Source organism: Colletotrichum orchidophilum (genome assembly GCF_001831195.1).
Source record: "Colletotrichum orchidophilum strain IMI 309357 chromosome Unknown Scaffold_9.1, whole genome shotgun sequence".
Lineage (NCBI taxonomy): Eukaryota > Fungi > Ascomycota > Sordariomycetes > Glomerellales > Glomerellaceae > Colletotrichum > Colletotrichum orchidophilum.
Window position 1 is genome coordinate 115,492 of NW_019172965.1, and position 23,624 is coordinate 139,115.

Below are 23,624 nucleotides of genomic sequence, written 5' to 3' on the forward strand. Positions count from 1 at the left end.
CGCACCTCGATCTCAACGCCAACTATAAACAGTTCCAAGCTCTTTGACAAGGGAACGGCGGAACCTTGACCAATATGAAGTTCGTCCAAACTTCTCAGATCCTTGGGCTAGCACTGGCCGCCAGCTCGCTATGCCCCGCTACGCCTCTGAACATATCAAACAGGCTCCAACCGTCAGAATCACCAGCCGAACAGCCGGCCGTCCCCATCTCGGAGTGGGAAGTCGGCAGCTCTGCATTATACGCGCGCTCCGTCGACGATTCAGAAACATGTCCCAAAGGAACAGGTATGCATTTTACTTATAGTCTGTTTTGTTTCAACTTCATCCCAGATAGTCAACACTTTTCGCTAACGTATACCTTCCTCCTTGAGTATCCTGCAACCTCCCCCACAACTGGAACTGCTGCTACGAATCAATGACGTGCTGTGGACCGGGTTGCTGCGCCAAAGGCTTTGACTGCGTCGACGCCGTGGTCGGGGTGTGCTGCTCTCGCGGGAAGAGGCTCTGCGGCGGGATGTGCGTTACGGGGGAGTGCTGTGGTGCGCTGGGCGGGTGTAGCAGGGATGAGCGGTGTTGGTTGGGGCGGTGTTATCCGCGGGAGAGGTTCGAGGGCGGAGGTGGAGCGGTGGTTTCTTCGGGCGCCGGAGCGTTGCCGCTGCCGCCGGTGACGATGGGGGCGGGGGCGGGGGCGGGGGAGATGGGGGAGAGTCCGGAGAGGAGAGGGGGTAGGAGGAGGGATTCGGCGTTTGGGTTTGTGGTTTTGGTTGCTGTTTGGATTATTGATGAGGTTTGGGGGGATCCGTGAGGAGCGTAAGGGGGAGGGGGCATGGAGATATTATGGCTGCTTGTTAATGTTCAAAAAGAGGCCTAGGACGGTTGAGGGGCGTCAAATACGGGAAGGAACATGGGGATAATAAGGCAATGATCCCATCCCATCCCATCTCATCCCATCCGGAACGCGTGTGGTGGTTGCCAATAGTAGGAGATACAGCGTTTCCCCAGCATCATGTCGCTATTGCTGTCCCGGAACGACAATTGACAGACGAGTTCTGCTAACTGGTACCGAAGAGACGGACGAGATTGAGTCGAGCGTCTGCACGCAGCCTGCACTAAAATACCACGGGCTACTTATGCCAGGTGTCACCAGGTATTGGGTCCTCTTACGCGCGAAGCTAGCCCATGATCACTTGCACAGGTCGAACGGAGAGACGTCAAGAAAAAATACTGATGCGAAGGCTGCACTTACAGAAGCCATTGGCTTGGCTGAGACGTACGTAGGATAGCCAGACAATTAAGAACAACAAGCTCTGCCACTCAATGCAACATGTGATATTCGGGGTCTCCTCACAAACTGCACAGTCAGCTCAGCCCCGCCAGCCATCGTCAGGCAACCGCGAATCAAGGTTTACCCTGCCTCAGTCTCCCAGATTCGGCTGGCCGAAACCACTATTATACACGTGTAGGCCAACGAATTCCTCAATCTAATACAGTTTTGGTAGGTAATCTAGGCAATGTGCACCGGGCGCGATCAATACCGAGCGGATAGTGATCAATATCATGACGGTATACCCGAATCCACGGTATCCCGAAGTCATGGTACGCATACTGGCTGCGTGGATTTGATGAGGAACAATCAACATGAAGCCTCTACCGCGACATATTTGGATCGGCGTTAAAAGTTGCGACAAGGTTTTTCAAGAATTCAAAAGGGAAGTTGGGTCCTTGGGGTTTCATTCAAATCCAGCAAATAGATTATTTCATCGTCGGAGAATGCGGCAGGCGGTGGGCCAAAGAACCTGTTCGCGACGGAATTCCCCCGGTGGTGCCATCATCCATGGAGGGTGAATGGAGATGTGCCCGAGATAATGGAGCGTTAGACTTTGGGCAGACAGATGTAATCACCACGCCGGCAATGATTTCGGACGAGAAGATTGTGGCTCATGGGGGTTGAAGGCGCGTCAGGTGTGGGAGGACAATGTGGGTTATATGTTGTGTGGACGATAGAGCACGTAAGCAGGGACCCTTCGGACGGATTGCCAATTCACAAGACCGATGGCAGGCCGGGCCCAAAAGGTTGGGGCGTGGCGTTCTTTCCGGCGTCACCGGCGATTCGTGAGAAGTGACCGGCCGGATAACCTTAATCGGGTGCCGGGGCTACTTAAAGACCCGTGCATGGATGGGTTGGGAGTGAGGCGGGCGCATCTGATTCGTGACTCGTTTGGTAGGGTACAAGGGTGGATACCCCTTTTTGGGCACTTTCAGCCAATTAGAACTAGGTTAGAGAAGCAAACGGGTGGATTGGAGGGATGTGGCCTGGCCCTTGCATGGATTAATGAGTGACGCCAGGGAACCCCCCTGGAGGAGACAGTAAAACCATGCAGAAGCCTGAAGGAAATTGGATTGGATGTGTGTGAGGTGTTCTTCTTTTGCTTTCCCTCTCAACTCTGCTGCGGTCTGTTGCCCTCCGCTCGGTAGATTTGAACTGTCATCTGAGGAGATGCGGCGAACTCGGGATTTTGGGCAACTATAACTTAGTCAATGGTTCAACGCGCTATCTATCCCGTCAACCATTCGAGTCATGTCAAGGTATTCCAACTTGTTTGTTCGAGATCATCACCATTTATTTTGAGTAGGGTGGTATTAGCCACAAGCTGAAATTGAATTAAAACTTTCTTGTAACGTAAGGAGGGACCGAGAGCGACAAGTTGTACCAAAAAAAAAACAAGTAAAACAAAAAAGAGGTTAGGAGAAGGATTTTGTTGGACCCTTGCTGCTGTGCCGCATCGTGTTCTTTCGACGCTGCGGTTCAATATGGACACTGGCGGCTCGCGTGCGGCGCAACGGCGGGGGAAAACGCCCGGCTAAGCGGGCAGAGGAATGACAGAGCTCCAGATGTGTCCTAGTCCGATGCGTACCTGGCAGCGACGAGTGGGCGAATACGCATCATATGGGGTCTTTTATTATGTTGCGGTCATTCGGGCGTAAGTATGTTGTTCTTCCGTCCAGACGACGCATTGTGTATGGGCCAATTCTAGGCGCTTTGGCAAGTTGCGATGGGTGCTTACGAGGCGCAATTTCAATGGCGGAACACGGCTGGAAAGGTCAAAGACACACTCAAGAACTACAAGCAGGCAGCCGTCTACCTGTCCGAGATGTTTGTTCCTTTTCGACTGTTCGTATGCAATACCGCACTTTCGTCCTTGGTCCTTCCCTTGCTTTTTTTCCCCCTCATCCTATGCGCGCCGAGCCTCTGTCGCCCGGTCTCGCCCTGGGTAAGGTACGAAGGCTGCTTGCTGCGTTTCCCACCCGTGGCTCACCACCGCTGCCCCTTCCCTTTGCTTGTTCCTCCTCTCTCGCCTCCTTCCTTCCACCTGTGTCATCGCCAATCCTTCCCATCGAGGCCCAAATCCCATGATTCCTGCCTTTTAGCTTCGCTTAGCTCCTTCTCGCTTGCGACGTGTCTTGGCTGATGGCTTAAATCTTAAGCGGTGGCTTTTTTTTTTTGTGCGCTGTAGCAACAAAAGTGACTTGATTCCCTTCCTTCCCTCTCCCTCTGCAAATGTTCGCGACTCTTGCAAACTTATCCCTCCATTCAATTGCGACACACCTATCCGTACATGCACACCTACAAGCCATCACTCGGTAGCTTGACTTTCCGGTCTTCGTCTCTCCTGTTTGTCGCAAAGGGTGGATTGCGCGTTCTTTCATCGCAAGTCGGCAACGTCAAGCACATCCTCGACCACGATCCCCATCCAATAGATCGTTTTCACTTCGATCCCAACTTCCTAGAGTGTGCCCTTCTCAACGCGAAACTCTCCGGCAATCGACACTTCCAGCGATCTACAGTCCAGGCCCTTCTGCCAGATATCCAGTCGTTCCCGTTGTCTCGCTGCTTGATTCCTCGAAAAGAGCATCTGTACAAATACTCTGCCAAACGTCTCGTCACACCCACAGCACATCCTGGCCGCATTCACCACACCCTCAACGCGTCCACCGTCACTTCGCTGCTCGTCCGCACCCCTTTCAACGGCCATATTCCCGGCAGAGCCACACTTTAAGCTCAGAACGCTGCGACGCTCCCCTCCCTCCGCAGAGGCCACTCGCTAGTCCCGGCGTCATTCAGCAGCACTAGCCCTTCTCCGAGTCTCCATCCCGTGGCCCCTTTGGAGTTTGGTTTAAAAAAAAAAAAAAAAAAAAAAAACCCCCCCCCCCCCCCCCCCCCCCCCCCCACCCCCCCCCCGTCACCCGCCCGCCCCCCACCTCCCCCAGGCCCCCCCCCCGGGCGCCCTGGGGACTTGGTTAAAAAAAAAAAAAAAAAAAAAAGACCTCCACGTCGTACCGCCCGCCGCGATATACGGTGCCCACGGAGATCCCAGTCTGACGTGGAAGGTACGGGTAGTCAGCCTGCGCACACTTGCTTACGCCTACCTCCTCGCCTTGGACATCCCTTGCAACCACCCCGACGTTCCACTCAAACAGGCCTTCTGGCGACCCGCTCCCGCGCCAGCCTGCTGGTCGTGGTCAATCTGTCCGGCTGCGTGCCTGTCGTTAGTCTCGTCGAACAAAGAGGGTCCCATTAATAAAAGTCCATTTAGGTAGCTATAATGCCGCCTGCATCGTCGTCGCCACCCCCGATCCTCGCCATTACGGCCACTTATCTACACCTGCTGGCCCAACACCTTCCCCGACCAATTCACGAAGTCCTCCAAAAGGTTCACCACCACATTGCGCGCTTATTCGCCGCCGTTGCCTCGTCTGCCATAATCGTCCGCATACACTCGTTTATCCCTACCAAGATGCATCGCCCGCTGGGCCTCTCAGCCTTCCTGGTCACGCTGTTCCTAATATTCGGATTACCCGTCATCCTCGCCCAGAGTGAGCCGTTCCACTGTTATCCGTACCCGCCCACCGATAAGCTCGCGAGTCGATTCATCACCCTGCAGCCGCACTGCTGTAAGGGCCCCATCGACGACAAGCTGAGGGTTGGCACCGATTGCGAATTGGCGAATGGAGAGAAGTACAAGACGAAGTTTGGGCAGAACCTGGGAACTTGCGCGACGGGCTGGGTGGACGCGTGTTGCATGCGACTGGTTTGTTCACATCAGACTGTCCTTGTCGGAGTTATCGCTAACGGCCGACTTAGCATTACCCGCCCGAAATTACCAGGCCACAAATGTCCTACTGCGATTCAGGCTTCCTCGTCAAGGCCGAGGCAAAGAATATCATCGAAGCGCGAAGCTGGAACCCCAAGAAGCACAGGATTTGATGGCAGGCAACCAGAATTGGTGCATAAACCATACGAACGAAGCAACGAAAGTTCGAGCAAAGCTCGATGACATTTAGCTGTGGCAGAATCAGGCGGAGCGAATCAACATTGGACACCTACACAGCCCACGGTGCCCTGAATATTCGTCGTGGGGCGAGAGATCCAGCGAAACTCAGCGGAGCCCATTGGAACCCCAGCGGCTCCGGCAAATCGGGGAACCTATGATCCGAGGGAAGAGAGTGTCGACCAGGAGCCCAGGAGCATACAGAGGCCGCCGTGTGCTGTTTGAGAGGGAGGAAACACTACCGTCTAGTACGACTGGCGAAACACTGGCATTTTGGCGTTTTGCGGGCGACGACTGCATTATGATGGCACGATTGAGACGGTCAGTCCTCGTTCGAAACAACTAGGGCTTCCGCATTATATACCCAGGGTGACTGATTTTCGTTACCTACCATTTGCATCTTATCTTGTACACCAAAGCAGTCTGGTATTTTAGACGAGGGGCCGGAAGAGGGGGCCGAGGAGAATCGAAACACAGATTATGGACTGCCGGTGGCCGTGTGTCACCATGGTATGGCCAACTCCAACTTACTGGTGTGTATCGTTAAGGATGTCTCATGGCTGTCAGTAAATCCGATCTCCGCATATCGGAAGAGTTTGGTCCTCTTCGGTTCTCTTCGGACATGATCGCCTACTTCGCCCATTATCTAGGTGTTGTGCTGCCTATCCTTTCTGACGAAGATGGGCACAGTGGCCGAGGCGCAACGATCGGAGTAGTGAAAATGTGACGACGAATGTGTAATGTGACGTCGTGCTGTTCTCAGCAAATCAGTCGGGGTCAAAGCCTTTTGAAAATGGCCCGATTATCAAAGTTGTCCCTGCCCGACCGAACCATCGAGTGGCGATGGCTGTCGGGTTCGGTATGCACGTGTCACCCCGCGTGGTAGGTACTGTAGGGTGAGGTGGCGAGCGGTTCGACCGGCAGGGCGGTCATTCAGCCTTGTGGGAGAAAAGGTTTGGATCAGGGCGGCGGACGAGCAAACTCCTAAGAGTGATCAATGTTTTGGGTGCGAGACATCAATTGAGGAGTGACTTCCTTGGGCAGACAATTCGGGGTTCGAAACCCAGTCGAGGTATGGCAGCGAATATCGCGAACTTCACATACTTGGGTGATGTGGATGAACCAGGAAGCTGATCGCAATGATAGTCTAGCCAGGTAGTAGGTTTGGCTGACCATCGAATCTAACTGAACGCCTGGGTAGGACAACTCTCTTGAGTACAATTTCTGTTTTGCCCAGTCGCTCTTTGCAACATTGTTCAAACCCCGAGGGAAGCTTAATCGTAAGAGTCTATGCGTGTGTTGTGGGAGCTGCGAATCGATACCGAAAAACTCAGAGCTCAAGCAACCGAGGTAGCAAGTGAAGAATAAATGATGGGAATTGAGGCATCCTCAACCTGATGAGCAGCGCAACGCTCAAGGGCGTTTCCGTCATGTAACAATTGGCTTTCATTCATTCATGGATGCTTGTAGACGATTGACCTATTTATTCTCGTCACCAGGCGTTCGGATGATTGAACTTGATTGACGATACGAATACGACTAGGACCATTTCGAGGTGCGTCTTCTGCAGAATGATGTGCAGCTACCTTACCTTATGGAGCACCTTAAGGCAGTGAAGCTTTGGTTGCAGCTCCGATTGCAGCTTGCAGTAGGGAGCTTGCACAGACCGTCCCGCCCTGTTAGGTAAGGCACGTTTTTACCTTGAGGTGGTCCTTGAGGTGAGAGGACGGCGCTGCGGATAAACTGGTACGTACCGCCATCCCGATCCGACCTCTTCTCCTCTTGAAGAGATGTTCCCGTTTCACCTTTTCTTTTCGGGACACCTCAAGACACTTTGTGAGCGCGAACAATGATTCCTCGCAGTCAAACCTCCCGAACGCTAGCGACCCCCTTTCGATGCTGAACCTCGTTGACGAATTGGGCACCCTTGCGTTTCCAATTGGACAACTATGGAAAGAAACTGTGGACAAACCCCCCAGACCCAGTGACCGACCCAGTGGTCTCTTTACGCTCGTCTGCGTCTCCCTGCTAGCTGCAGATCCCTCCGCGTTATTCTTTTTTTGGGTTGGAGGGGAGGAGACGACCCGCAACATGGCCGGGTCTGTCCGTCACACGGCAGCGGACTCTAGGCAATGCAGTGTGGGAAGAAGTTGAGAAAGAGTCTAAGTGGGCGTTTCCAGACTGGACAGGAGTTGAGGGGACGAGACAAGCACCCATCGAAACCGGGGTCTGTGACACTCTGTCACACAGCCGCCACACGCGGCAGTTTCACCGTGCCCAGTCGGGACCAATAAGATTAACCTCCCGATGGCCTCCAGTGCTCTCCAGACTACCTCTCATGCTGTCCGCCCAATCGTCTTCAACGTCCTCAACCTCGCCCGTTGAGCAAGCCTCACCTCCCCCACAGGCGGCCGACCGACCTGCTTCTGAAACTGGCCCGCTGCCTCTGCACGTCTATCTCCCTAGGCCGTGCTTGAAGTTTCTTGGGCCGTCGTTGTTGCCAAGCGGTCAGGAACAATGTCCTCCCCCCTCGTATTGGGATGAGAAGCACCATCAGAGAGAACTTGGAACGCCGAGGTGACAGAAGACGGCAGACACAAGACAGCTCGGCACGATCTTATGATGGCAGGCTGGCAGGCTGGCATACCAACCGAGCGGCGTCTTCCCCTCCGGCCGTTGCCCCTCCCTCTGGTTTCTGAGAAGCGTTCCTGATTACTTCTCTTATATCATGCGACGACCTGTGATCGTACGCGGGGTGGGAGCAAGGCTGTTCCCTTCCTTTCTTCTTCCGAGCCCTTAGATTGGGTCCCCTTTCCCCTCCCCCTTGCTCATAATATTCTTACCTGACTGTTACCGACTTGCCTCACCCTGGGCTGGTACCAGTCAATGAGAGGCCGACTGAGAGAAAATCCCATCCGGAGTCCCAAACATCATTCATGCAACATTGTGTGTATAGAGTAACACGGCGCCGAGCACACTTTCCTTGCTGCTCATCCCAGGTTCCTGTTCGTCAGACGAGCTAGGTCGTGGCCACCACCCTCGTTCTGGGCTAACTGGTTGGTTGGGCTGGCTACCACCGTCTTCCTGCCCGCTTCTCCGCTCTTTTCTTCCGTTCTTCGCCTCAATCTACTTACAACAAGCGCGCTCTTAATCCCAATCCTAATTTAGAGGATCGACAAACACCCCGACCATCGATCTTCGTTTCCTCCCGCTAAGGGGGCAGCCCTTCGATAAACAAAACAGCAGAGTCGCCTGGGACGTAAAACACCACAACTACACTCGGGGGACGATGAACATCAGTCGACGATAGACCGAACTCCCCCTTTCCCTCTTTCGACCGGACTTGTCCGTCGCTCGAGAAGAGAATCCTGCCTGCCTTCCTCCCCTCTGATCGATGGCATCTGAGGCGAGGGCCAGGGCAAACGTGCCCCGCAGAGTAGGAAAGCAAACCACGAGTGACATGGACTCCTATCATCGTTACGTAGCAGAATCAACTACGCTGCCGCCACCGCAAGGGGACATTATCGCCCGGCCGTATACCAGTCACTCCCGTTCCTTTAGCACGCCGCGTCCTTCAATATTAGCGCTGTCCTCGTCAAGTAGCAACAGCGATGTGGAACCACCGAGAGCGCTGCCGGTGCCCGAAATCACCATTAGCAGCCCAGGAAAACCGCCGAGGGCCAGTCCACGATACTCGTTAACGCCTCGTCAGGCAACGTTCCCTCCAACAAATTCTCAGAGACTAGCGGTGCCCGGGGTGAGACCGCCGCCGCCCGCGCAACAGATACCACCGGCCCAAAGAATACAGAGAGTACAACCACGACCGCTAGCGCCGACACCGCCAACGACGGCCGATTCCGATGATCTGCGAAAACAAGATGGGTTAGTCGACGTCGCTCTTCCATATCGGCCGTTTTATCTCCAGAGAAGGGTTCTCAGCTCCTTTGCGGTCCTCTTCGCCGGATTAATAGTCACCGTAGAAGCCGTGTTGGACCTGTCGAATAAAAGAGGAGGGCTTGGTTCGCCAGACCATGGATTTAGATATCTGTGGCAGTACGGATCGGCCTTCATCTTCACCTGCATCGCCGCACTCTGGGCGAGGCCCGAACACCAAGCAAAAGCTAGCGCGCCGTGGCTCCGGATGGCAAAGGGGCCTGCGAGTGTAGACCGGACCTTGATGCTCGATTACGTCTTCATGTTTGAGCCGTGGACCATTGCGAAAGCGACCAAGAACCGGGACTGGCTTGTTGCGGCAACGGCGTCTGTCGGCTTGACGCTCAAGATCATGATTGTTATTGCGGTAGCCCTCGTCAGCCCGACTTTTCAGATTGTGACTGCTCGGGGTGTGAGCTTGAACCTGCACAACACGTTTGTGAACGATCCCACCGGGCTACAAAATGCCGGCGCCTTGCCCTTCTTCACTATGACTGCCTTGCAGACGAAAGGCCTCAATTTTCCAGATGGCACGTCGAAAGAGTTTGCCTTTCAGTCCTTTTCTGCGGACCTGCCCGCGACTGCGGAGCTGAGTACCAATGTCGATGGCTTCGAATCCGAAATCGAGTGCGAGCCGGCACAGTTTACCCTCACCGGGGTTCAGTTCATCCAAGCTTCGGATGTTCAGCTCAACGCCACCGTCTCGACGCCTAATTGCTCGTTGAGGCAGACCATTCCCAATATGGCGCTGGTTGGCTTCACGCTTCCCACCTTCTTCATGGCTTTCCAGGCTGGGATGTGCGGGAACTCACCATTTCCCAACGACGGAAGGGTCGTCGTGATGACAGGAGCCATTCAGATTAATGAGTCGAGCGTTCCGACGGGGAGCGACGTCTTCAATGTGCCCATCTCAGGCGCTGTATCGAGGTCTGCAGCTCTCATCTGTCGTCCGTCGTACGTCCTCACAAGGGTCCAAGTCACCAAGAACAACACGCAGCTCATCAAGATTGAACGCAATCGGTCGGCAGCCAACAAGACTCTCGACAAGGTCCACCCGTGGGATGTTGTGCAAGGGCACTTCAACTCCTATCCCACTGACTCGCAGATCCTCGCCGCGATACCGAACATCAACAGTCGATACCCCGGCGTTGCCATTGTCGCTTCCGACGCCGTCATGAACTCGGCTGTCGCTATGCAGATCAAGGACAATGGTGTGCCTCCGATTGAGACGTTCTTGAAGACGGATAATCTCACGAAGATCTCAACGGCATACTGGAAGCAGTACACGGCTCTGGTAGCGCGCAGTTCAATGATGGGGGAGACGCAAGAGAAATCCACCGGCACGGCCGTCATCATTGGCGAACGGCTCAACGTCCGCCAGATACCGGCGCATCTCCTGTCTGGACTTTTGGGCTTCGTCCTCGTGCTCGTACTCGTGGCGGTCGCCCTCGCGCCGGCTAAGGGCTTCCTGCCGCGCGACCCGAATACAATTATCAACATGGCCACTCTACTCGCACACAGCCGCCAGCTTCTTCAGTGTCTGCGCGGCACGGGTGCTGCCGACACGTCGACAGTGCGAGAGAAGCTGCTCGGCACGAACTACTACACCGGCGTCGAGCCTTACGAAAAGGCCGAAAAGGCTGCGAGGGGCTACTTCAAAATCTTTGGCGGCGCTCCGCCCCCGCAGAACCAGCCGCCCAAGTTTGTGCGAAATGCAGATTGGAGGCACCCGCTGCCGCTGCACCCCTGGGCGAGGCTTGCCGCCGTGGTGACCATGATTGGCATGATTGTTGCACTCGAGGTCATCCTTCGCTTTTCGAATTCACATGCCGGTATCGCGACGACCAAGGCCAATACCGACCGGCACTTTCTATGGACGACCGGGACAGGGGTAATTTTTGGTCTTGTGGTGCTCTATCTTGCGGCAGCGGACTGCGCGACACGATGTCTGGCGCCGTACGCGAAGCTCAAAGAAGGGGGCTCCTTTGAGACGACGGTTGACCTTGATTTCATGGACAAGTCGAAGCATCGAATCCTGTACGATGCCGTCAAGACGCGCAACATTGCGGTTGCATTCACCACCACCGCGCTACTCGTCGCCTCGCTCCTGGCGACCTTTTCAGGCGCCTTGTATAGCACCACACCGATCCCATCTACGCGGCCAGTCACCCTTCAGACCCTTGACAGCTTCGTCAACGCTTCCTCCCCTTGTCCGACCTGCACTACCGACACCCTCCTGGCCTCTTTGATTCTCGACGCGAACTTGACATTCCCATCATTCACGTTTGAGGACCTGAACTTCAACAGCCTACAGCTGTCGCAGCCTCTCGACATGAAGGACGGCGCAGGCACGATTATAGCCAACGTCCCCGCCCTTCGCTCGCGGCTCGACTGCAGACTCTACCCGCAATCCGAGATCAACACAAACTTCACCATCCCCGACATACCGAATCAGTTCTCGCAGGACATGAAGGTAAACATCGCCGGCGAGCCGTGCCTCGACCCGTCGATCCGGTCCAACGCTGTCTTACCGCCAGGCATCTCTCCCTCCTCCGTCTTTGGCGTCGCCACCCCGCGGTCCGCAGCTTCGTCGCAGTGCTCCGACTTTACTTACGTCTGGGGCCAGATCTCGGACACTACCCCTATGCAGGTGGGCTACATCTCGGCCATGGGTTGCAACGAGACGCTGGAGACCGTCACAGCCAAGATCCGCCTCACGGGCGCCTCGCTGCACGTGGATACGACTTACCCCCCCGCCGTCCTGGAAAACACCGCCAAGCCGATCAAGCTAAGGCTTCTCCCCTTGCAGTACGGACTCCTGGCCAACCTCACCACGGGAAACCAGCTCGACCCTTTCTTCAGCTCTCTCGTCACGTCCCGGTTCGCGGTCCCCGCCGGCAACCTGGGCGACCCGGGCCTTGGCAAGAGCGGCCTCGTGGCAGACGCCATCGTCCGGCAGCACGGCATCCTACGCGCGCAGAACCTCAACGTCAACTCCCGCCGTAGCCTCCCGGACGTGACGTCGCAGCAGATCATCCCGGCCATGCTCGAGTCTACGTCCGTCACCTCACTGCGACGCCTCGTGCAGGATAATGCGTCCACGCGCATCATCCAGTCCGTGCTCAGTCTGCTCGTCGCGCTGACGCTCGTGGCGTGGCTCCTGACCCCCGGGACAGATACGATACTGCCGCGGAACCCGTGTAGCATTGCCTCCGTGGCGGCGCTGCTAGCTGATGGGAATATGTTTGGGTTCTTGGGCCGCGGGGCGGAGTGGCAGGGGACGGAGGAGATGAAGCGGAGCTTTTTGGACGGGAGCCATTCGATGGGGTTCAAGATTGGGTGTGAGCGCGTGAGGAAGCGGAGGGGCGCGGAGGATGTGAACGGAGTGAGGGCGGAGGAGGATATGGCGTACGGCATCAACGTCAAGCGCGGGGGTGGGTGGGGAGGTGGCGAGGACGTCGGGCTTGGAATATTGGCGAGGGTGAATCGGGCGCAGAGGGGGTTTGTTAGGGGGTGGGGGAAGATGTGAGTTGAGAGAGTAGGCCGTCTCTTCCATCCGTCTTTCATGTTCTTGTACTACAACCTAGTTCTCTTGTTCTGTACAGTAGCCTGTGGCTTTTTTGGAGTTTTCGATTGTCAGGGACAATCTTTTTAGGAGCGGGATGATACCACACGCGAGATTTTGTCAAGAAATGGGAAAAACGGGAACCATGGGGAGTCTCAGGTTTGAGATGATGGCCCGTTTTCTCAATGTGTATTGTAGTTACTAGTATTCTAGTCCGTTCAATGTTTAAACATCTGGATGGGGTCTCTGAAAGTATTGGGTCAATTGACGTGTTAGAATCTGAGGTTTTTTGAGATGACGATGAAGTGGGCGAAATAATTGGACAGAAGCAGGCCTCTGACTGTCAAGTGGTACCATCATGGTAGGTGACTCTCACGCCCAGACTGTAAACATGAAGAAGAGGAGTAGGCGTAAAGTGTAGACGACGTCAACTAAAACAACAGATCCGATTGCGATACTTATCCCATAGATGCGACTAAGAAAGCGGTCACGAATGTAACCCTCCTGCGAGGCTTTCGTGAGAAGGGGTGGGTACTTGGCAATAACTCTTATTTTCTTAGCAATGGCAGTGTCGGCGACTCGATGTATGGTGAACACCCTGTGTCAAGACCTCTGGGTTATGTTTTAAAATGCCCAGAGTCTTCATCAAAGTGGGCTTTTTTCGCTCGAGTCTCTCTGGCCTCGGGGAAGGCTTAGGGAGTGTGCTGTTCGGTGGGCCCGAGGAGGCCGTCGGAGGATTTTCTTGTTAAAAAAGGGGGGGATTCAAAAACCGGCCAAATTGTTTCTCTTGCAACTTATAACTGATCGAGTTTGAGACAAGGGAAGAAAGAGAGGGGTGAGTGGAGGGAGGGGTTGGTTCCGGTCTTGGCTGTGGAAGACGAGCGCCTCGAATCGTGTCTGGAGTCTTGGCGGCTTTATGCCTCTGGAAGCCGCTTGAATTTGGGAGACGGGGAAACGTAACGGCAGATGATGATGATGATGAACTTGGGATAGGGAAGTGCACTGTGGAAAGGAAAGGTGGCCGTGTGTTTCTTGTATGCTGTTTTCTTCAGGTTGTTGGATATCTTGATGGAGGCCGGATTTTCTCCTCCTTTTGTAAGACTGTACTTGGGTACCATGTCATGATCATTTCCCGCCATGTTTTTGTCCCTGTTCTCTCTCGTGTATTGGCAATTAGACTATAAATCCAGTATGAAAATGTAAACTGTAAAACTCTAAGCCTTCCAAAGATGGAAAACCATAAGAATGTTGGTCTGAAATAGGTGCCGAGTCAGCCATGTTGGGTCCTCGTCAAGTCTGTCCCCTCATGAAAGAGAGATTCTGCCCAGAGTCCACATACCGTTACGTGGGAAAAAATATCTGAAAACATGTCTTTTGAATGTGGTGTTGGCAACATGTCTGGTGGGCCTCATACGATGCTGCAGGTGCATCCGATGCGCTCCTTGGGGTCGACGCTGGAGAAGCCGACGCAGATGCGGCCCTCGGCCTCGCAGTTGACGCTGGTTTTGCCGCAGTTGGTGTCGGTGCAGGGACCGTTGAAGCGGACGGCGAGGGCGGTGGCGGCGAGGAGGGAGACGATGGCGAAGACGGCGCGCATGTTGGTGGTTGTGGGGGGTTCCGGTTTGGGTTGGAGGAGTTGGTGATGGTTGTTTGGAGGTGAATGTGTGTGCGTGGGTTGTGTGGAGGAGACGGGATGATGATAGTGATGATGAGATCAAATGACAGCAAAAGTGTGGAAAGGCGAGATGACTACATCTTCTTCTTATACACGGATTTCACTCATGTCAATTCTCGAGTCAATTCATACGATGGACGTGATAAACTTTGAAATTATTGTGCCAAGGCTGTGGGCATAGATGAACGGGGGCGGAGGTAGTCAGTTGACAGCGTGATCTCTCGCGATTTGGTAAGCTGCCTATACCAAGACTGCAAAACTCTGAAAGAAATGCTCGAGATCTGCTCGATATGGTTATAAAAAGGATGCTATTTTAAGTTCTTTTTTAAGCGGAGCTGTCCTTACTGCTTGGTCAGTGGTAGGTGATGTGCCTCAAAGGCAGCAAAAATCACAGAGGTCCTACCTACCGTGCAACAGCTGGGTGGCCCAGGTGCGCGCCTCGAGCTCCATCCTTTGCTTTAGCTGGCGTGCGGCCAAATCCGAGACGGAGAGGTTTTGCCGTTGTTGCACCGGCCTGGGTCTTGGCGCCTGCGTAAGGTAGGTAGGTAGGTAGTGTTTGGGGCTATTAAAAGGCCCGTCGAGTACGGATATCGGAGCTTGATCAGTGCTCTTGGCGACGAGATAGGTGGGTTTCCAATCGACTCTTGGCGGCCATCCGATGCTAGGTGTTGGTAGATGCCAAAACTAGGTTTTTTTTTCGGCAGGGTTGAGCTAGGCTTTGGGACAAATGGGTTGCGTCTGCCTCGTGGGCGACGCGGGTAATTCGCCGGACAATTTGACGGGGAAATTTCCTGCTTTGGGGATTTTCTGGTCAATCGGAGGAGGCTGTGTCGCGTGCGTCTTTTTTTCTTGTAGACTCTTTGAGTCTCGGCATCTTGTTGCGACTGGGGGTTTAAAATATTCACGCAAGCCAATCCAACTCTCTCCCATAGAGAGAGAGAGAGCGAGAATGGATAGGTCAGAAGAGGTCAGAAGAGGTCAGAGAGGCAACGAAAATAGGGAATTAGGGGGCTTAGCGTTGTTCTCTCACTGGGCCTTGCTTTACTGTGGTAGGTACGGCCATTGGCCATGACTCATGCGCCTCGCCCAGGTTCAGTAATGGCGAGGAATAGGAAGTGGGTGGGTATTGATTGGGCAACGAGACTCTCATTAGCCCAATCTTGCAGCTAGGAAGTCGCATATCATTTATGGATTGCTATGTAGAATACCGACGTACAGGCCCCGCTGATGGCTAAGTAGACGCAACTTTTGGGTTCTAGAATAAGTTAAGCTAGGCGTGGCTTTGACATTCTTTACGGATACTCTGTAGCGTATGTAGACTACTCCGCCTGCTTGGGTTTGACAGATTGACATGCACAAGCGATAGTGAGACATGGAATTATGGACGGGATTAGGCGTACGGGCGTATCAGCTGTCAGGATTGAAGCTTGTAGGCTTTTCCTCTCCTTCTCTTCTCTGTTTCGCCAGTACAATTTCCCCCTTGGAAAGGAGGTGTTCATTTGATGATCAGTCATGGCGGATCTCCTCGGGTCGAAAGTGAAACTAGCTTGATCTTGCTTGATTTGGGTCGCTTTCCTATACATGTACATTCTTGCGAGTGAGCCGGGCTGGCGGAAGTGGTCAAAGCTATGCGTAACGACGGAACTCCGTTTCGACCGCCTATAACTCGACCATAAACAAGCTTCTTGAGATCACCCGGAAGCCGAATTTTCAAGACTATCTCAATGACGTCCATCATGAAACAGAGGACACACCCGCACGCCGCCGCTTGATCCAAGCCCACACGTCTCACCCAGAGTGCTCATCCTTCCCACGATCAGTCCTCGTCGTAGCCCGCCAAGCTTGGGTTTATCGACCCATGGGACGTGCCTGGCAGCCCTTCCTATTTTCGCCTGAGCATCTAGTTCTGGACAAACACCCCTGATAATGGTGGGCACATCTGCCAAGAGTGGCAATATGTTCCCGTGATGAGTTGGGTCGTCACGGTTCGCGGCGCCTGCTTAGACATGACATACAGCCCAGGGGTTCCAAGAAGGCCGCTGCTTTCGAGTTGTCCTTTCATGACAATAGTCAAGGACTATGAGCCAATGCAGATGATGAAACAAGTTGGTTAGGCGACGGTTCAATAACTTTTTCTTGGTGATCAGTCATCATCGCCGATGGCCTACCCTTTACCACGGCCCGGTAGCAGGCCACTTGCGACACCGTACAGACAACAGACTCACTGATGGCTTATTCGCTCATGAACATCTCTCAAGATGAATGCTAATTGACAGAACTCAAACTCCATTGCTCGTCGAATCTATTCGCCCATATTCTGTACATCAGTAGCGGTGTTATGTAAGCCAATCTCGTCCCGTTTTAGAACCTCATGTACCAGACTTCCCGGTAGGATAAAATAGCGCCGTTTACCACGGACCTGATCGCGACCTCCTTTCATCTAAACTCAATCATTTGTGCAACGAATTCCGACCGAAAGAATAAGGCCCCCTTTCCTCGCGGGCCTCAACGGTGTCGCCGGAAGGGATGCGCTTCAGTGTTTAGCACATAGTCGTCGAGGCTGATGAGATCAGGCGGTGAGAAGACGAGGTAGAAGTACTTCAGCGTCTCCGCCAGCCAGAAACTCTAAAAAAGGTGTCATGCAGCGTCAGTGAATGTTAATATTCCGCTCCTTTTCTCACCCCTTTGCAATGTCCGGGCTCAGAATAGAGAGCCACCCATGTCAGAGGCACGCTGACACAGGAAGAGAAAATGAAGCAGCAAAAAAAGAAAAGAAGAAAAAAACGAGGAAAACGGAAGAAGACTCACCTCCATGTAGTCCTCCTTGGGCAGCGGATCCTGCTTCCGCGTAACATCCGCCACCGCAGCGTTTCCGTGCTCGACGAGCGTGCCGTTGCTCACGGCCTTCCACATCTCCCACGCCGCGTCCTGGAACCCTTGATCGCCCGTGATGCGGTACAGCACAAATACGCTTTCAATTGCCTCGGGCCGGAGAATGTAGCGCGGGTCCTTGGCCGTCGTGAAGCCCTTTGGCAGGTGCTCCTTATACTCTGGCCTCGACCTCTTGCCCGCTTCCCACTTGTCCTCATCCCACCCGCACGCGTCCCGGCGGTCGCAATTGACCATGTTGAAGCGCTCTGGCATTATGCCGGTCGGCATGGCCCGGTAAGCGTAGTAGCACCCCAGCGTCAGCCGGGCGCCGACGGCGACCCACTCCTCTTTGCCCAGGACGCGGCCGGCGAGCGCGTAGACGCCGCCGATGAAGCAGGCCAGGTGCTCGCTCTCCGGGTCGAGGACGGGGTCTCCGCTCGCGTCGACGTGGACGTTGCCCGAGATGAGGACGTCTTCGCCGCCGGGCAGCATGGGGCGGAAGAAGAGGGATTCGTTGGCGGCTTGGAGAAAGCGTTCCGTCATGAGGCGGTACTTTGGCTCGGCGCCGTCGAGGAGGGCCATCATTTTGGGGAGGTACTCGTAGAGCGAGTCGGCGTTGCCTCCGATGGTGAAGGTGGAGCCCGAGACGACGTCGCGGTCGCTCAAGTGGACGTACATGGGCCACAGGCCGGGCAATTTTGTCTTTTGCTGGCCGTCGTGGAAGAGGTCCATCACGTTGGCGACGGCGTCGTAGTATTTTGGGTCACCGGTCAGCTGGGAGAGGCGCGTCATTTCGAGGGAAAAGGTGCCGGCGAACGCGGAGGCGACGGAGCCCTGGCCTTTGGAACCTTTGCCCGTCTTGGCGTCGTTGAGGTTGATGGAATCTACGGGCATGCGGTGTTCCGTGTTGAAGGCGCCGAAGAGGAGGTTGCCGAGCTCGACAGCCTTGTCGAGGAGGACGCGGCGCCCGCTGAGGTCGTAGGCGGCCAGGAGACCGCCGAGGTAGCGAATGTTCGACTCAAAGATGTTGACGTGGGACGACGTCGAGGTGCTAAAGTCAATGGTCGCGACGGCGGCGACGGCCTCTTCGAACTCGAGCTTGAGGCCCATGATCCACAAGACGTCGAGGGAGTCGACGAGAGTGGCGGCCCAGCCGGAGAACTGGTCCTTTGCGGTGGCGGAGATTGGACTGAGAGCGTCCTTCATCCAGGCGTACTCTTTGTAGCTTGCCCAGTCCTTCTGGAAGAGGCGGCGGACTTCCCGCCGGCGGGCCTCCCGGATCCGGGAGGCGGAGATGGACTCGGAGGGGAAGCGGTGTTGCACGCGGGGGAGGTAGGAGAAGACGCGCCGGGGGGCCGGGACGGGCGTTAGCGGCCTTTGGGGCGGATACTGGAGGTCGACGGCGGACCAGTCGAAGCTTGAGTTCGGCGTCGCCGGGGGCGGGGCGACGTTTTCTCTGTTCATGAAGCGCTCTAGCATGGCTGTTTCCGTGCGCGGGTGAAGCCATGTTGTGTCTAAGATATAGACGACGCATGCTATTGTGATGAGGCTGAGGAAGAGGGAGCGCACTCGCGTCCAGCGGTATAATAAAGTCCTCATGATTGGCAGCTCTGTCTCTCCTCTCTCTCTCTCTCTCTCTGTGTGTGTGTGAGTGTGTGTGTGTGTGTGTGTGTGTGTGTGTATGTAGCGGAACACGTGAATGAGAGGCGATGCGGTGGTGCCAGATGCGACGAGCCGTCGCGATGGGTGAGGTCAGCCAAGGGAGAGACACCGTGGACACCACCAGGTTCGAGTCATGAAACGGTTTTGGAGATGACGATGAAATGAGAGTGCCGCTCTATCAAATGCGTGCAAGAACTCAAAAAGTACGTGTTCAAGACACGACCAGGCGAGGATCTGTGAAAAGGGCAGTCGTCCGATGTTGTGTATCCGCTGTTGCCGTTCTAAGCTTCCTTGGTGAGATTCCAGCAACACTCACAGGATGAGGGTGAGGTAAGGGTTCAGAGGATGCAAGCCTCAGAACGACAAGGTTAAGTGTTCACAAGGGGATCTGATTTTACCGAGCCTGGGACAAGACCAAGCCAAGTCATTGTTGGCTTGTGGCGCGGGGAGCAACGTTTCGAGACGGTTGAGACGTCGAGCTGAAAGTCAAAATACACGTGCCGCATTCCTGCCCGTGGGGATGAGAGCGACCCAGTGAAATGGGCGGTTGAGTTTGGAGTTTGGACAAAGATTCATTACCTCATCCCTGTCGAGAGTTCGCACTGGAATAGAACGTTTGATGGGACGACCGAGGGCTGATTGGCGACATGGGATGTCTGCTCTTGGAGCGTATCCCTATTCATCATTGTTGTTTTCGGCAGTATGAGCGGCCAGCGTCCGGGGCGCAGATCTCATAGTGATGAATCGCGAGAATTGCATTGCCTCTTCTTTGAGCCACTTGCCCATTGGTCGTCTCATTGTCGACCGGGATACCGATGTGAAATGGCAAGCTCGACTGTTCATAATCATGAGTGAAATGAGGCAGATTGAAGAGCTCTTGAGTCTAGAGGCGCCAGTCGGCAGCAAAGCTCCTCTGGGAACTCTAATTTTGTGGTTCCCCACAGTGGATCATGCCGGGCTGCATCCTACCAGGCCTTCTCCCCTGATGATCCCGTCGGGCGGCGCTGCGGTAGACGCCTCGCGAGGGTAAGCGAGCAGTGAGATGTCTCACCGGGAGGATGATTGGGTGAGGGACGGGTGATGATGCAGGAACGGTGTCTCTGGACATCTTACCCGGTCGGGAAACTTGGCTTCTTGTGTGGGATTCTATTTTCGATGCACTCTATAATAGTCGATAGCTTAAACGGATGTGGTTGGTGTGACGTGGGGGAAGAATTCATAAAGGCACTGCTAGACACGCTAGACTCAAGGCAGCGATCTCTATCGCTCACTCTCATAAAGACACTTTTCCCCGTATGATGTCTACCCTCGAGAGATGTTCTGCATTGCGTGCAATTTGAACACCTTTACTCTTAAACATCTTAGGTAGCACCCCGTCCCCTCGACTCACATTCTCTCGACAATGATTCGGCAAGTCATTTCAGAATGTCCAACTCACAGCGCCTTTGTTGAAGAGCATCCTGGACAGACTGCCCATCATGGGGGCTGCTACTTATGCTCACCTTCCTTGCCACAATCTCCGCCCATTTGCCCTCTTATTGCTCTCATTCCTTGAGCACATGAAGGGGTATCTGAAGGTGTGGCGGTTTGGTAACGAGTACATAGATGGCATTTTGCGCAGGTGATGAGCGTATCACAAGGCAGGTGAGCCATTCGGTTGGTTACCGGACATTGTTCTTTAGTCGCGCGGTGGGTTGCACTGCACAATCTCAGTTTTCTACACGTGTACGTAGTAGTGTTCTTACCCCAAAACGTGAGATCTCATTTGATCGCATCTGAATAGGGTTGTGTGGAACACACACAACGTCTGGGTGGACCGCATCCTTCGGGGCCTGGTGTAAAGATGCACCGAAGACAAAGTCTAGTGGCAATTGCGGCATTTCTATGAGCTACAGCGATCGTCATCGCCGCTGGCCATCCCCCAACTGCACGACATTTTGTCGACGCTTGACATAATCAAGACGACATGCGTAAAGGGTAAGACGTGATTAGAACCCATCATGGCAGCTCTAATCTCATCTCGCTGAATTGGATCGCACGTCCAAGGCCCAGTAGGCCAGGTGCATCACGAGTCGTCAAGCACCGCTCATGTCACCTCAAGAAATCAATCACCCAGATACCTTGAAAACTGTCCCGGGCGCAGCTTGTAATGCCCGCCCGGTGCCGGGCCCAGACGGACTCACGTCTCAGTGCAAGCGAGCCTATCCGTAGTCCGTACGGCGGGCACCCCCTCCGCCAGGCCGACTTCGGCACCCGCACCCGAGAGATAGCGTGGGGTCCCCAAGTCTCACCATTGCCCACGGTCCACAGCCGACCCCGCCACGGGCAATCTTAACAGTTTGGTGAAGGTGGCAGCGTCGCAGCTGTGTGTCCTGGGGCAAACCGCGGCTCCTCCACTGCGCATTGCTCATTGCTCGTTGCTCCTGGAGCTGGATGGGCAGCTGTTAAGCGGGTCCGACTGTGGGCGTCCCGGAGAAGCACCCCCATTCCATCAGGGTGCGCAGCTCATCCTGACAAACAATGATGCAATTGGGTACTAGAACCCCTCACTTGCTTAAAAAGAGGCCAACTGGAAGCTCTCCCCTCCGTCGTCTTTCCTGCTGGTGTTTCTCACGACACTTTTACAATCTTCCTCCGCAGTCTCTTCAACCTTTTCTTCTACACCCAATCCTCATACAAACTCAGCAAAATGTCTTTCGGAACCAAGGCCAAGCTCAACACCGGCGCCGAGATCCCGTACGTCTGCATTACCCCTCCATCCCCTGCCGATCACGATACCCCGCTCTCGCACCTACTCTCTGCTTTTCCCCCTCCTCCTTGAGACAGAACACAGAACAAGCTGACTCTCGAATCCCTCTTTCTAGCACTCTGGGATACGGCACCTGGCAGTCCGCCCCCGGCGAAGTCTCCGTCGGCGTCTACGAGGCCCTCAAGGCCGGCTACCGCCACCTCGATCTCGCCAAGATCTACCAGAACCAGCCCGAGGTCGCCCAGGGCATCAAGAAGGCCCTCGCCGAGATCCCCGGCCTCAAGCGCGAGGACATTTGGATCACCTCCAAGCTGTGGAACAATAACCACCGCCCCGAGAACGTCGAGGCCGCCCTTGACGAGACCCTCAAGGAGCTCGAGCTCGACTACCTTGACGTTTGTTTCCCCGCAGGTCCACAGAGAAATAAACAACCGGCTAACTTGCCATCTAGCTCTACCTCATCCACTGGCCCGTTGCATTCAAGAAGGATGGCGACAAGCTCTTCCCCCTCGCCACCGAGGGTGAGGTCGACCTCGACCAGGGCGTCTCCCTGGTCGACACCTGGAAGGCCCTGATCAACCTCCCCAAGTCCAAGGCCAAGAACATTGGTGTCTCCAACTTCACCGTCGAGGACCTCCAGACCGTCATCGACGCCACCGGCGTCACCCCCGCCGTCAACCAGATCGAGCGCCACCCCCTCCTCCAGCAGAACGACACCTTGATCAAGTACGCCAAGGAGAAGAACATTCACATTACCGCCTACTCTGTATGTCTCACCTCCAGCATCCCTCCCCCCATCCTTGCTTCCCCCCTTCCATGATCATAGTGACTAACATGCGTACAGGCCTTTGGCAACAACGGCTTCGGTCTCCCCCTCCTGATCGAGAACGACACCGTCAAGAAGATTGCCGAGAAGCTCAACGCCACCCCGGCCCAGGTCGTCCTCGCCTGGTCCCAGGTCGGCGGCCACTCAGTCATCCCCAAGTCCGTCACCCCGAGCCGTATCCAGTCCAACTTCAAGGAGGTCAAGATCTCGGACGAGGACGTTGCCGCCATCAACGAGATTGGCAAGGAGCCCCGCCGCTACAACATCCCCATCACCTATAAGCCCCGTTGGAACATCAACATTTGGGACGAGAAGGAGGAGAAGGAGGCCTCCAACAAGGTCGTGCGCAAGCTCTAAAGCTTTGTGTGCATAGAAACGTGAAAAAGGAAAAAACACGTGTTCCTAGTTTATGATACCATGTGGGCCTACTATAGAAAAAGCCATAGACGGCCATAGATGGACGACTCTATGAATAATGAAAAGAAATAAGAACACTGCGAGTTCCACTCTTGAAACGTGAAACCACTAGCAGTCATACTCGATTTTGTGGCTACGGGAGAAGCACCCAATCCGGATCAAACTGTCAGTTGTGTTGAAGCTCATTGTGGCCAAGCTCATGTTCATCTGCTAAAAGGGTTTATTAATTGCGCTTTGGCTTACCGTTGAGCCTTTGTCCTCGTCGGCTCATCATTACCTGTCACAGAATGTACCTTCTAGAAACGAAACTAAAGTCAATTGTGTGTTGATTTCTCTTTCTTGGAGGACGAGTCTTGGCTGTAGCTGAATGGCTGGAGGACCATGAGGGGTTGAAGGGTTCGCCAGAGGCCCAGCATCCACCGCCGGAGCCCGAGGTTCCCGGTATGCAGCACTTTAGGTCAACGAGTTTCTCTCCCAAAGTGACGGCGTCAAAAGTCTTTCAACTTTATTTCAATTGACTTTAACCGCTAGAGTTTAATATCAATTCCTCTGAACAATTTTTCAATTTTGATCTCAGGCTTGTCCAAGTCTTTATT

At 54.5% G+C, this 23,624-nt stretch overlaps 7 protein-coding genes across 7 annotated transcripts; 5 read left to right on the forward strand and 2 right to left on the reverse strand.

Moving 5' to 3' along the window:
* Positions 1-74: 74 nt before the first annotated feature.
* On the forward strand, positions 75-805 carry CORC01_01674 (uncharacterized protein; the record flags this gene model as incomplete). Its single annotated transcript, XM_022613328.1, has 2 exons — positions 75-285; positions 450-805. 2 exons carry the CDS (start codon positions 75-77, stop codon positions 803-805), a joined length of 567 nt encoding a protein of 188 aa, XP_022480054.1.
* Positions 806-3,617: 2,812 nt separating this feature from the next.
* CORC01_01675 (uncharacterized protein) lies at positions 3,618-4,058 on the forward strand (the record flags this gene model as incomplete). Its single annotated transcript, XM_022613329.1, has 1 exon — positions 3,618-4,058. The coding sequence occupies one exon, from the start codon at positions 3,618-3,620 to the stop codon at positions 4,056-4,058; it is 441 nt and encodes a 146-aa protein (XP_022480055.1).
* A 546-nt stretch (positions 4,059-4,604) lies between these two features.
* Positions 4,605-5,266, forward strand: CORC01_01676 (uncharacterized protein; the record flags this gene model as incomplete). Its single annotated transcript, XM_022613330.1, has 2 exons — positions 4,605-5,090; positions 5,144-5,266. The coding sequence occupies 2 exons, from the start codon at positions 4,605-4,607 to the stop codon at positions 5,264-5,266; spliced, it is 609 nt and encodes a 202-aa protein (XP_022480056.1).
* Positions 5,267-8,724: 3,458 nt separating this feature from the next.
* CORC01_01677 (uncharacterized protein) lies at positions 8,725-12,792 on the forward strand (the record flags this gene model as incomplete). Its single annotated transcript, XM_022613331.1, has 1 exon — positions 8,725-12,792. The coding sequence occupies one exon, from the start codon at positions 8,725-8,727 to the stop codon at positions 12,790-12,792; it is 4,068 nt and encodes a 1,355-aa protein (XP_022480057.1).
* A 1,250-nt stretch (positions 12,793-14,042) lies between these two features.
* Positions 14,043-14,425, reverse strand: CORC01_01678 (uncharacterized protein; the record flags this gene model as incomplete). Its single annotated transcript, XM_022613332.1, has 2 exons — positions 14,043-14,081; positions 14,243-14,425. 2 exons carry the CDS (start codon positions 14,423-14,425, stop codon positions 14,043-14,045), a joined length of 222 nt encoding a protein of 73 aa, XP_022480058.1.
* A 2,583-nt stretch (positions 14,426-17,008) lies between these two features.
* Positions 17,009-18,853, reverse strand: CORC01_01679 (glycosyl hydrolase family 47; the record flags this gene model as incomplete). Its single annotated transcript, XM_022613333.1, has 2 exons — positions 17,009-17,128; positions 17,312-18,853. 2 exons carry the CDS (start codon positions 18,851-18,853, stop codon positions 17,009-17,011), a joined length of 1,662 nt encoding a protein of 553 aa, XP_022480059.1.
* A 2,872-nt stretch (positions 18,854-21,725) lies between these two features.
* Positions 21,726-22,968, forward strand: CORC01_01680 (aldo/keto reductase; the record flags this gene model as incomplete). The annotated part of the gene is made up of 4 exons (XM_022613334.1): positions 21,726-21,772; positions 21,901-22,180; positions 22,237-22,551; positions 22,630-22,968. The coding sequence occupies 4 exons, from the start codon at positions 21,726-21,728 to the stop codon at positions 22,966-22,968; spliced, it is 981 nt and encodes a 326-aa protein (XP_022480060.1).
* Positions 22,969-23,624: the final 656 nt, after the last annotated feature.